This window comes from Melospiza georgiana, chromosome 7 (assembly GCF_028018845.1).
Source record: "Melospiza georgiana isolate bMelGeo1 chromosome 7, bMelGeo1.pri, whole genome shotgun sequence".
Taxonomy (NCBI): Eukaryota; Metazoa; Chordata; class Aves; order Passeriformes; family Passerellidae; genus Melospiza; species Melospiza georgiana.
This window is the reverse complement of record NC_080436.1, coordinates 5,543,911-5,556,790: the sequence shown is the minus strand read 5'-3', so window position 1 is coordinate 5,556,790 and position 12,880 is coordinate 5,543,911. Positions and strand designations below refer to the sequence as shown.

Sequence of the window (12,880 nt, the reverse complement as noted above, 5' to 3'; positions counted from 1 at the left end):
AATCAGTAACCACAGAGTTGCGTGCGCAGCTCCAGGATCTCGGTGGGATGGAGCCTCCAGAAGCTGCCTCCGGGATTTCGCCGGGCAGGGGAGCCCCGGGCGGGCGGCACCGGGGGCGGCGCCGGGGCCATCCCTCGCCTTCCCCCGCCTTCCCTGCTCCCGGCCCCGCCGCTCCGGGCTGGCAGGCGCTGGGAGCGGCTGCTGCGGGGGCTGCCCGGTAAGGAGGGAGCGGGAATGGTGCGGGAAGAAGGCTCGGGAGGATCCCTGCAGCAGAGAGCGCTTTTGCAGGGCTGTGTTCCCGGCTGGGGACTCCAGCCCTGAGCTGCTGCAGCATCTCCTCCTGCATGGAGGCAGAACAACCCTCCATCTCCCGATGCATTTCCGTATCGCTCCATAAACTTATCCTTCCTCGGGAAAAAGGGCACGGAGCCCTTCTGGCAGTGCCTGGGGTCGGTGCCGAGCCCCGGGAGCTGCCGCTGCCTCGGACAGCGTCTGCTCGGGCGGCGCCACGAACAGGATACGGCCGGGAGCCTTCCGGGGCGGCGCCACGGGCCCGAGCTGCGGGAACCGGGGCCGTACGGGGCTGAGCGGGGAGGGGGCAGCTCCCCTGGCTCCCAAAGAGGCTCCCCTGGGTCCCTGGGTGCTCCCCTGGCTCTTGGGGCTGGGCTGTGCCCAGGCCGGAGGGCCCCGCTCGCCTCCACGCGTGGTGGTGGGTTCAGTGCCCTAAGAGCCTTTGGCTGCTGGAGGGGAAGGGCCGAAAAGCAGCAGGTGGTTAGGAAAGCGCAAGGTGGAGTTGTGATTGTGTTGCTAATACGAGAAAATTGATTTCCTTTAAAAAAAAATCCAGCTAGTAAAAGCCCCCATGTCTTCCTGGTAGTTTTCCAGGTAGTTTTCCTGCTTCACTGCTCAGTGAATTATTTGAGGAAGCAGCCGGGTGGGTGGGGAAAACAAAGGAGTTACACACTCCTTGTGGGGTGGGTAAAAACCTGGAAAGCTTTTCGTGTCGGCCGCCGCTGGTTTGCTGCTGTGATGAGCTTAGGGCTGTGGGAGGGATTCCTGGAGAGCAGGTTTACTCTCCCTTGCTGGAGCCTCAGGGCAAAGTCCTCCCTGCGGCCACGCCGGGAACCAGAGGCTTCAGTGCCTGCGGTGCCGTGTGACATCCCCGGGGATCACATCTTGCTGCTCCTCCTAGGTGCCAGCTCACCAAGCATGGCCACCCAGATGTTCGAGGGCCGAGGGCATGCGGCCGTGTACCAGAAATACAGGTTTGCACCGGGCAAAGAGCTGAAGCACACCATCCTCTCCTACCTGCGGGAAAAGGTGAGCGGGGCACGGCCAGGCTGGAGGAAAAAATCCAAGGAGTATTTAATTGTGGGTGGGGAAAAATCGAAGGAGTATTGAATTGTGGGTGGGGAAAAATCCAAGGAGTATTGAATTGTGGCTGGCAGTGTTTACCTTGCTGGGAGTGTCACCTGGGTTGGTGCCTCAGGGAAAGACAAAGCAGCAGGGCTCACGGCCAGCTGGGGGCACAGAAGAGGCTTTCTACAGGTTCTGCCACGCCAAGGCTGTTGCTGAGTGGGTGCTGGGGGGAGGAATGGGGTAAAAGCGCAGGAATTGGGTGGCTGCCCACTGAGACACGTGTACTTCTCCCTGCAGAAGGCCATCCCTGCGGAGCTGGCGGTGGATGTTGGCTGCGGCTCTGGACAAGGCACCCACTTCCTCGGGGAGCACTTCAAGAAGGTGGTGGGCACGGACATCAGTGAAGCACAGATCCAGGAGGCCAAGGCCACCCCGTGCATGCCCAACATCTCCTACCTGTGAGTGTCAGGACAGCATGCTCAGCCAAAGGCACAATTCGGGTCCTCACGTGAGGGGGTGGTTTGTGAGTATGTGGTGTTTGTGAGGTCCCCAGAGTGAGGTGAGAGATGAGAATCTGATCTAAGTTCTCAGAAGGCTGATTTATTATTCTACTCTGTTCTATTATGCTATACTAAAACTATACTAAAGAAAGAGAAAGGATACACAGAAGGCTTAGCAAGAATGATAAAGAAAAACCCGTGACTCCTCAGAGCCTAAACGCAGATGGACCATGATTGGTCATTAAATTAAAACAATTCACGTGCTGGATAAACAATCTCCAAGTCGCATTCCAAAGCAGCAAAACAGGGAGAAGCTGAAGCTTCCCAGCTTCCCAGGAGAAGCAATCCTGGTGAAGAGATTTTTCAGCAAATATCATGGTGATACAAGTATGACTGTTGTAAGAGCTAGCTGGCACCAGAGATTCCATTTGATGGAATTCCTGGTGTGAACAGGCATTATCCTAGACTTTGTGGTCTTGCATCACAAACCGTCCAAAAACACCCTCTGGCTCCACATCCTGCTCTGTAAGTCCCCTGTCCCATGTTGTAAGAGCTGAATTGAGGGATGCAGGACTCCAGGGGCTCTCCAAAATGCAATTTATTCCATCCAAGAGGTTACAGCAGCCCAGGGCTGTGGGTGACAGAGCTGTGCCTACAGCTGTCAGCTCCAACATCAGACAAGCCTGGACACCATTTGGTTTTGGTTACATTGCATTATATACTTTTCTTTTGGCTACAATGCATTATATACTTTTCTTTGCTAAGCATCTTCCTACAGTAGAACCAATCTATACCTTAACTTTTATCTATAGCCCATCATAACTACTGTAATTACCATATTCATGTTACTGTTCTCCAATCACTAAAAGTCAGTACATTACAGTTTAAGCTAGAAGTTGGTTTTCAGTTTTCTTGCAGTGGAAAATTCTGAAACATTTTTCTACTTGCAGCTTTCCTGACTTGTTTGCTTGTGCTGTCTTTCTGCTTGGAAAAAACATCTTGTTTGAGGTGTGTTTATCCTTTGCTCTAAGTCATAAAAGCCCCTTCTAACTAACTTATCCAGTTATCCAGTAAGACTGACTCAGAAATTCTTTTCTTCTGTATCAAAACTTAGCTAGCTACAAGAATAAAGATGGAACCATGATATTTTATGAAAACTCCTTTTGCTAGGATTTTTCTCCTGAGAAGCTGAGAAGCCTCAGAAGGAAAGTGTAAACAATGATTATCTGCTGCTGTGGAATGCAACAGGTGCATCTGTGATTTTCTCATGTGGTTGTTGTTAATTAATGGCCAATCACAGTTAGCTGGCTCGGACTCTGAGAATCACGAGCTTTTGTTATCATTCCACTTCATGCCTTGCTAGCCTTCTGATGAAATCCTTTCTTCTATTATTTTAGTATAGTTTTAATATAATATATATAATAAAATAATAAATCAGCCTTCTGAAACATGGCCTCAAGGTTCTCGTCTCTTCCCTCATCCTGGGACCCCTGTGAACACCACCACATATTCTTTCATCCAAAAACCTTTCTGCTAAGCACAGATATCTGTGCGACTTGCCTGTCAGACTTCCCCTGTGGCTTTCCTCCCCTCTCCCACAGCGTGTGCCCGGCGGAGGAGCTGCCGTTCCAGGACGGCTCCGTGGACGTGCTGACCTCGTTCACGGCCGCGCACTGGTTCCAGCTGGAGCGCTTTGCGCGCGAGGCTCAGCGCGTGCTGCGGCCCGGCGGCTGCGTGGCCATCAGCACCTACACCCTGGACATGAGCCTGCGCCACGGGCAGTGCTCCCAGCAGCTCACCAGAGTCTTCAGGGAGGTCAGCTGGGAGCGCCTCAGGGCGGGGGAATGTGTGACGCTCACGGGTGCAGAGTATTGGAAACACAGGGCGGCCCCCGTGGCAGGGAGAAATGATGCATCTGGCTCCACTGATATCGGAAGGCTGATTAATTACTTTATTATACTGTATTATTCTGTATTCTGTTATACTACATCTAAACTGAATCTGCACAAAGCACTCAACTCCGCTGCCCAGAGTCTTGTGGCTGTCAGCCGACAGTCCCGATGGTCCCCTGTGGTGGTGTTCGCAGGACGAGGGAAAAGATGAGAATGTTGACTCCATGTTTTAGAAGGCTGATTTATTATTTTATGATGTATATTATGTTAAAACTATACTAAAAGAATAGAAGAAATTATTTCATCAGCAGGCTTGAAAGGAAAGGAAAAAGAATGGATTGATAATAAAATCTTTTGACTGACCAGACAGTCCAAGCCAGCTGTGCTGTGACTGGCCATTAATTAGAAACAACCACATGAGACCAATCACAGATCCACCTGTTGCATTCCACAGCAGCAGGTAATCAATGTTTACATTTCATTTTTGAGGCCTCTCAGCTTCTCAGGAGAAAAGATCTAGCAAAAGGATTTCTCATTAAATATGTCTGTGACAGTCCCCCAGTCCTTTTTGGCCCTGACAGGCCAAGGAAGCAAAACCCCATCACTCTGGGTAAACAATCTCCACTCTACTTTTGCACAGCACAGGAGCAGCAAATGAGATAAGAGTTGTTTTGATCATTCTTTTCTCGGGTTCTCTCAGGTTCAGAGAACATGAATCCCACAGCAGAGAGGGAGGAGTGGGATTGAGGGGGTGTGATTATAGCAATCCTAATGCAGAATGGGGTAACTGCAGGGATTTAGAGGCTTCTGCAGTGGGCTGTCTGGATCATGAGGAGAGGGACATGAGGATTGATAGGGCAGATGTGGTCAGGGTGAGAAGGGTGCCAGGGCAGATCTAGGAGCTGGTTTTGTCCAGGAGACTTTTCCTGTTGCTCTGATCACAGTGAAAAGAATGGGAAGTAGAAGCTGTTGGGAAGAAGGCCTTTTTTTAGGAACCTTTCTGGACAAAGGGTGTTTTAACAATTGGATAAAAGGAGACTTTCCACTATGAGTAAGAGCTATGTAGGGAGGACAGGAACAGGATCCTTATTTCCAGAACAAGATCCTTGAATTCTTGACATTAAGCAAGACTTTGGTGTATTTTAATGCAACAAGTCTTTAAAAAAAAAGGACATATATGAATGTATCACATGCAGGCCCAACCTGAGTTAGGTGGCATGTGAGAACTTCAAGTGATTTTGTGTTTGTCTTTAATACACTGTTTTTAGTATATTTTTAATATACTTTAACAAACTTTGTGTTTGTTTTTAATAACTGTCTTTACAGTGCTGGGACGAGATTTTAAAATACTCAAATGATAAGGTAAAATTTGTCTTGGATGACTACAAAGCGATCTTTGAGTCCTTGCCATTCCCAGACAAGAAGAGGTGAGCAGAACCACCTTCGATGGTGTCAGATATTTTATTTCTTTATATTTATTACCATGTCAACCTGTGGTCCATGTTCCCGTGCCTTTGAGATTTAACTTGCCAATGCTCCTTTCTTGCCCATGTCTCTTGCAGAATCACTGATATCTACGACCCAATTCCCATGACTGTTGAGGGTGTGGTTGGTTACATGGAGTCCACCTCTTCATATCAAACCTTTAAGAAGAATGACCCTGCAGCTGCAACATCCCTTCTCCAGGAGACTGAAAAGAGGTGAGAAAACCTCTTGGGAAAACAGGATCTGTCCTGTGCAGTGCATGCAGAGGGAAGTTGTGCAGACCCCTCCAAAGCTGCAAGGGAGTGTGCAGGGATGGACACTTGTCAGGGGTTCAACAGCACATCCTTAGATTTGAAGCCTATGTAGCAGTAGGATGTGCCCTGAAACCATGAAAGGCTCGTGTCAGAGGTTTCATGGATACAATCTTGAGTTTCTTTACCTTGCTTTTAATTGGCAAAGGGTTTGAAAAATATTCATGGTTGCATCTTCACCTGTCAAGCTTTAGTGGGTCTAGGGGCTTCAAAGAGACACGAGCAGTTGTGGGTTGCTCCAAGGTTCTTTATTGCATGAATACATCAGTCTCCAAGGCAGAGAGGTCAGGGTGTTAAACAGTGCTAAAAACTTTCTGGCTGAGAGTCCCAAGCAACAGCAGCAGCTGCAAGGCTGCTCTCTGGAATAGTCCCAGGTTCTGTGCAGGAACAGCAGCAGCAGCAGTTGTTCCCTGGCACAGAGTCCAATGTCCTGAGCAGCAGCAGCAGGGATGAGCTGCTCTGCTGTTCTGAGCAGCAACAGGGACCACAGATTTCTTTCTTCTTCTTTTCTTCTGTTTTCTTCTTCTTCTTCTGTTGTGGGTGTTGATAGTCGTGGTTGTGGTGGTCATTGATGTCATCTTTTGTACTCCCTTACAGGGACTTTTCATTCACAGAACATCCAGTCAACTAAAAATATAATTCTAAAGCATTCTTTCTAAACCAATCTAAGCTTGGTTCTAATGTGCAGGAGTAGTACAAAAGTAGTGTCAGTTCTTAAAAAACTACATATATATTATCTACTTATGCAAATGTACTATCTGTTTTCTTACTTAAAAGTTTATCTATCTATGTGAATAGTTATGTCTATTTATGTATGTAGTTTTATCTATCTATTCTAGTGGCAATTCTTTTCTATGTTTTTGTTATGTCTAGGGCTAAGCTGCTGAGCTTTAAACTAGGCCTTAGGGCCTTTGCTAGCTAATACAGTTTCTTAAGGCACTTAAAATGTATTTCTGCTTACTTGAAACCTAAAACTTAAACTTACTTAAAACTATAACTCACACTTCTGTTTACCTAAAACTTAAACCTATGCTTCTACTTCATATCTGTCTGGTTTAATGCATCTTAATTTCTCTAAGGGCTTTAATTCAACTCCTGCATTCATGTCCCTCTCTGAGGAGCTCAGGCTTGCATTCCAACATTCACCCATCTGTTTCAGCCCCAACAAGGGGAAGGGGTGCTGCTCATTTATTCCCTGACCAGAACAGCCCTTGTGCAGCAGCTGAAGCATTTGCCACCCCCCGTGTGGAAGGGATCTGTCTGTGGCTGCTGCCCCACATCAGGTGGGAGCAGTGTGGGCAGGTGAGAGCCTGGCTGTGCTTGTCCTTTCAGGATGCTGGAGACAATGGGAGTTTCCTCTCGTGAGACCCCGGTGGATTTCTTGGTGAGGCACGTCTGTGTGCTGGGCTGCAAGGGCTGCTGAGAGAGCAAACCCTTCTGATCTGCTGCCACCATGGAAGGGGAAGGTGGATTGTCTCCTAAAACCCTGCTTGTAACTGCTCTTGCTCCTTGGGAGGACCCCTGCTGATTTTGCTGATTGAAATGTTGGTCTCCTGTGGAAAGCAGATGGGGTTTGTGCCCCTCAGCTTCCTGTCCACCTTGGTCCTGCTGTCTGCCCCGTGCTGCTCCCTCAGCACTGCAAGTGTCCCGTTGTGGATTGATGGTTTAGTAACACGTGGGGAAGAGAATCACAGGAACAGCTGAGAAACTCACTGTTCAATGTCTTACTCACTTGAAACTCACTGCATTTCTTACACAATTAATAATAATAATTAAAAAGCCAGCTGAGAAAATGTTGCCTGTGGTTCCTGTTTTACAAAGAGGCTGTGGAGCACTCACTGGTGTGGGAATAACTGTGCTGCATTGACACTGAGTGTCCTGATGCTCTCAGTGCCCCTCTGCTCTGTGGGGAAGGTGGGTTTTGGGTGGGAAAGGCCATTCCCTGCCCTGGCTAAGCAAGGAGCTGTTCACTGTCTTTGGGGGCTGTCGCAGACATTTCTTCTCAGAAATCCTTTCTTTCGGATTTCTGTGTCTTCTTGAGGCCAGAGGCCTCGGAAGACAAGGTAAACAATTATTATCAGCTGCTGTGGAATGTAATGGGATGCACCTTGATTGGCTCATTTTCTTTGTTTATAATTAAGGGCCAATCACAAAGTGTAAGCCAGGGACTCAGTCCTTGAACACAACTTTGTTGTGGATTCTTTTCTATCGATTCTTAGCTAGCCTAGCTGCTCTGCAAACCTCTCTCTTTATTCCTATTAGTATAGTCTTAATGTATTATATATAATATCTTAATAAATTCAGCCTTCTGATCAACATACAAGATTCACTGTCTCTCTCTCACCAGCTGCGACCCACTCAGGCGCAGTAATAGGGGGCTGCTCTCACCCACAGTGTGCCCCCTGTATCCCTGGTATCAGCAGGCATCAGCACCTTTCCTGCCCCAGGAGTGCCTTGGCCATAGTGAGGCCCCTCAGAACAGCTCAGGAGCCTTTATGGGGTCACTGCTGAAGGAGAGCAGTGCCCCTGCTGAGGTCTGTGCCCTATCACCCACCCACGCTGCAAAGGGAAGACTAGAGGCTGTTCTGGGAGGGGCTTAAAGCTGGGCAAAGCCTGCTACAGGTCTCCTCCTGTTTGCCTTCTGGATATTTCAAGTGCAGACCCACCCTCTGCAGGGATGTTTCCCTTTCCTGTAATTCCTGCCCTTGGTGAGAAGGCTTCCCTGACACCATGGGAAGGGCTGTGCCCTCACTTTCTTCTACACCAGTGCATTATTAAGAAAGGTGACGTGCCACCTCTGCTCCCAGCCCCAGAGGGGGCTGACAGGGGCTGGAGGTGCTTCTGCTGAGGTCCTGGGCTCTCAGGGTCCTGCTCTCAGCTTGCCCAGGGTGGGGGACAAAGGCTTTGCCCCCACTTGGTCCCACAGGAGGGTGATGGGCTCTTGGGAGGACAGCTGTGGTGTGGGAATCCCGTCATGGATGGGAGGCTGCTCTCTGTGCCCACAGCCAGCTGCTGGGGCAGCAGTACTGGATCAGCCCTGATCTCACTGCCTGAGGGGCTACTCCAGCAGCAGCTCTCAGGCCTCCCTTGCTGGGTGAGCACCAGGGGTCTCTCCTGCCCGGGCTGGCACTGGTGGCACCCCTGCTGCCATGCCCAGGGCCTGCTCTGCTGGCAGGGCTTGTCCCTGTGAGGTGCATCCCTGCAGACATTCCAGGGCAGGGAGGGGTCCTGCAGCAGGTGACATCCCGTGTCCCTACAGTGCTGGCAAAAAGGCTCTGGGGAACAAGTGTTTGGGTTTTTTCGTCACTTTAAATTTACAACAAGTTGAAGTCTGCTTGTTAATTACTGCTGTGATTCAATTTAAAGCCCTTCCCTCCCTGCAGCAGCGTCATGCAGCGGGTGCCCAGCCATGAGGTAACAGCCAGGATTGCATCAGCAGGGCAGCACCAGCCAGTGCAGGGGCCGCTGCAGCTCACACGTGCTGGCGGGTGCACTGGGGCTGGGGGCACTTTGGTGGCACCACATCAAGGCACAGGTCTGGTGATGGCTGATGAGCAGAGCCCACTGCTGCCTGTGGGCAGGGCTCCACACCTCACTTGGCGGTTTATTTTTAAACCTGGCTTGTTTGAGGCACGCTTTCTGTTCTTTCTGTCTTCTCTACCCAGACTACTCTAGCAGGAGTCACTTCCTCCCAGACTGGCCCACAGGGGTCAGGAGCCACCTGGGCTCATCCTTACCCAGTGGTGAGCATCTTTGCCATGCTGGTGCCATGCAGGAACCTGTGAGTCACCACGGAGCCATTGCCTCACCCGCTGCTGACGCCAGCCCTGGCCACGGTCAGGTTTCACTTTTGTTCTCCTACCTGGAAATCCCACACCTGGGATTTCTCACTCCAAGCAAGCCTGAGTGGTTCAGCCTCACAAGGAAAGGGTTTCATCATCACCATCTGTGCTGCTCTCCTGGAACAGCACCATTGGCAGCTGGTGATCCCTCAAGTTTTAGTTTTTCTATTTTTCAGATTCTGTGCTGCTCTAGTATGTAATTCTGACCTTTATATTAGGGGATGGTGAGCTCTCTTCACAAAGCAGGGAGACAAAGCAATTCCTTCTCTAGCTGGGGACCAAGGACAACCAATCCAAATCTCAGGCCCAAGAGCATAAACAACATGGACTGAAGAGAGAAAAACAAGAAGGATGGCACTTCATAGGCTAAAGCTGTAATTGGACAGTTATCTCCAGTATGTAAATGGACCAGAACTTACAAAAGTGTGAGACTCTGTGACCAGTTGTCCATTTTGTGACCATTTTGGTTCATGGTATCCAAAATGATATCCAAGGGTGCAGCCTTGGCTGGGCTCTTGTGCTGCCCAAGGTGTATCCATGGAGGTTTTCTAATAAATCCCTGCTTTATTCTTTAACTCTGTCCAGCCTCTGTTCTAGGTCAGCCTTCACAAGGCATCGCTGGGACTGGAACACTGATTGTGGTGGGTCCCCAGTGCCCTGCAGACTCTGTTGGGCACAGTGTGATGTCCCCAGCCTGTGCTGGCTTTAGGGAACTCTCCACTCCTGGCCCTGGCACGGTTTGGAGGAGCTGTGGCGAATGCAGCCATGCTTTGCTGGGCTATGGTGGAGCGTGACATTGCCGGGCAAGACACGCACCAAAGCCCAGGATGGGCTTCATCCCATGAAGAAAAAGCCCTCAGTGCTGCTCAGCCAGGCCCCTGGGGGCTCAGCTGTGTCTGAGGAGGCACAAATATCTGAGCAGGGAGATCCTCATCCCTCCATCCCAGCCTCCATGGGTGCCGGGGGCCGTGCTCACGGCCTGGCTTCACCCCGCAGCTTTAGCTTCTCTTTGGTGCCTCTGAATTTCCTTCTGCATGTGTGAAGAGATCAGGTTTTGCTTTACTTCTCCAAACAGAAGCGACACCTGGGAGAGAAAAGCCACAGCCGTGGGAAACAGGAGCCCGAGCTGTCCCACGAGGATGTGATGCTGCCCTGTGACCCCACGGGTGACCCGAAAGTGGCTCGGCAGAGATCGGCCGCGTGGGACCGTGGCTGGTGGGGGATCACCTCTCTCTCATGGGGGCCACATTTATTTTCCATCTCTTGGGATTTTCTGTCAAAGTGCCCTCTATTCCAGCTGAGCTGTGCCTGTTTGGATGACAGAAGTTGTCTTATTTATGCTGGTTTGGACTTGTATTTCACAGCTATACTGATCATGAACTTTGCTGTGTTGAATAAAAATTAATCTCCTGTGGGTTTCTTTAATGGGAGAGAAAGGAAAGACAAGGCCATTGTCCTGTTCCCCAGAAGGGCAGACAAGGGACCCCAGCCCACAGCAGGGCTCAGGCTTTAATGACTGACCTCCCCTAAGCTGCTGCTGTGAGGGAGGCTGGCTGGGAGCCTGGTCCAGTGGCCACATCCATGGCTGGATGGAAAACCTGTGCCCACCACGCTCTGGGGCTTTAGCACCACGTTCTGCTGTCCTGGCTCTTTTCCAAGCTGTGTCTGTGTCCAGTTTGGACAAAGTGAAACGAGCCACTGTCCAATCCATGCTGCCCCTTCCCATTCTTCATCTCCATCATGGTTTTTCAGGAAAAATCTGAGCCCTCTGGGATGCTGCTGGAGCAGGGGAAGGGCTCAAGAAGGGCTGGATGGACCCTGTGAGACAACAGCAGGTCCTGCTCGACCTCTTCATTAATTGAACATGAGCCAGGAAAGTGTTCTGGTGGGAAAGAAGGTGAATGGTATCCAGGGCTGCACTGGGAGGAGCGTTCCCAGAAGGCTGAGGAAGGTGATTCCTCCCCTCTCCTCAGTGCTGGTGAGGCCACTCCTGAACTGCTGGGTGCAGTTTTGGGCTCCTCGGTGGGAGAGAGACATGGCAGGGACTGGAGGAGTCCAATCAAGGTCAGGAAGGTGATGCACAGGAACATCTCTGCTATGAGGAAAGGCTCAGAGAGGAGGCTCAGGGGCTCATGGTGGTGTGAGAGCACAGCACAAGCTGAGCCAGGGAAAGTCCATCTGAACACAAGGAAAACAGAGACTCTGAAGTGTCTGCTCCATCCCTGGCCACTGTCCTGGGCAGCCTGTGCCAGCTGATCCTGCCACAGCAAGGGTTGGGCTGGATGGTGCTGAGAGGTCCCAGCCCACCTCCATGAGCACAGCCATGCCACTCTGCTCACCCTCAGGGGTACCTTTCCACGTGCTTCCACAAGAACTTTTCTCCTTTTCTTGGACTCCTTGAAATCAGCACTTTGGCTCCAAATATGAACATTAAAATTGGGTCCTCCTGGAGTGTTCTGTGGTCATCGTGCAAGGCCCTGCCAAATGCATTTATGCCTTTTACTTCCTTACTGTCCCTGCTTCTTAGATGCAGGCATTGCCCTAATTTTTTATATTTAATGCTTGATGAACTCATGAGGCTAAAAGCTCAGCAGTGACCACAGGAGGTTCCCTTGATGTAGGGACAGTTTGCTGAGAGGTAGATTCCAGCTGTCAGCAGAGGGATGTCAATACACCCTATTTGTGTGAACAGGGAGGAAACCCCAGCCAGCTCCAGTGGCAGCCCTGCTCATCTTCATCTCCCTCCACAACTGCATCCCATCTGGAAAACTTCAGGTGGAAGTGCCTCTGCTTTCACCTTTTTCCCTGCTGTGGTGGTGAACCTTGTCCCTCAGATAACACAGCCATAAAAGCTCCCACCTGCAGCCTGGACTGTGCAGTGCCCACTCCTGGCTGCTGCTTATGGCCCATGCCTCCTCCACGGCCTTTCCCATGGAGAAACTGAGGCCTGAACTCCTGCTGCCACTCAGGAGGCACCAAAACCCTCCTGTCCCCGTGGACCTGTTGCCCCCAGGTGTCTCCCACAGCTTTCAGCACAGGGTGGGGATCGGTCATGCTGGTGTCCCCCCACTTGCCAGCCCCAGCATCCCCCAGCATCCCAGGCTGAGGCAGAGCAGGCAGGGCTGGAGGCAGCAGGGCAGGTAACAGGGAGGCGGGAGATTCCCTGTGCACCACTTTCATTTTCTTGTTTCCAGCTGCACCAGCCCTGGGTTTTCCTGCCAAGATGAAAGCAGCAGGTAGGAATAAAAAGCTGGAGATGGGGCAGCAAGGCAGTCACAGCGAGCAAGACAAAGCAGCTCCCCAGGACAGCCAGCAGCTCAGCAGCTCCACGTCTGAACAAGCCACCTGCAGCCCCTGTCAGGCACCTCTGCATCTGGGATTCAGCGGATCCTGCCCGGAGTCCTGCGGTTCATCCTCTCTCTGGCATCCTGCACCTCAGCCTCCTCACCCCACCGCACTCCATGGCCGGCTGTCAAGCTTTCCTTGCCAAG

At 51.0% G+C, this 12,880-nt stretch overlaps 1 protein-coding gene across 4 annotated transcripts; it reads left to right on the top strand.

Annotated features, from left to right (window-relative positions):
• The first annotated feature begins 126 nt into the window (after positions 1 to 126).
• LOC131085545 (putative methyltransferase DDB_G0268948) lies at positions 127 to 7,340 on the top strand. 4 transcript variants are annotated; one of them, XM_058027886.1, is made up of 7 exons: positions 127 to 217; positions 1,193 to 1,320; positions 1,657 to 1,817; positions 3,461 to 3,674; positions 5,078 to 5,178; positions 5,314 to 5,451; positions 6,880 to 7,340. In XM_058027886.1, exons 2-7 carry the CDS (start codon positions 1,210 to 1,212, stop codon positions 6,968 to 6,970), a joined length of 816 nt encoding a protein of 271 aa, XP_057883869.1. In that variant the 5' UTR covers positions 127 to 217; positions 1,193 to 1,209; the 3' UTR covers positions 6,971 to 7,340. The 4 variants fall into 4 exon arrangements, with proteins under 4 accessions (XP_057883869.1, XP_057883871.1, XP_057883872.1 ...); XM_058027888.1 differs by lacking the exon at positions 127 to 217 and adding an exon at positions 625 to 709; XM_058027889.1 differs by lacking the exon at positions 127 to 217 and adding an exon at positions 747 to 768.
• The last annotated feature ends 5,540 nt before the right edge of the window (positions 7,341 to 12,880 follow it).

Bases quoted from the DNA above. Each gene is read 5' to 3' on its own strand.
- LOC131085545 (XM_058027886.1), top strand. From the start codon at position 1,210: ATGGCCACCCAGATGTTCGAGGGCCGAGGGCATGCGGCCGTGTACCAG. The intron at 1,321-1,656 runs GTGAGCGGGGCA...TTCTCCCTGCAG, and splicing joins TCTCCTACCTGCGGGAAAAG to AAGGCCATCCCTGCGGAGCT. The intron at 5,179-5,313 runs GTGAGCAGAACC...TGTCTCTTGCAG, and splicing joins CCATTCCCAGACAAGAAGAG to AATCACTGATATCTACGACC.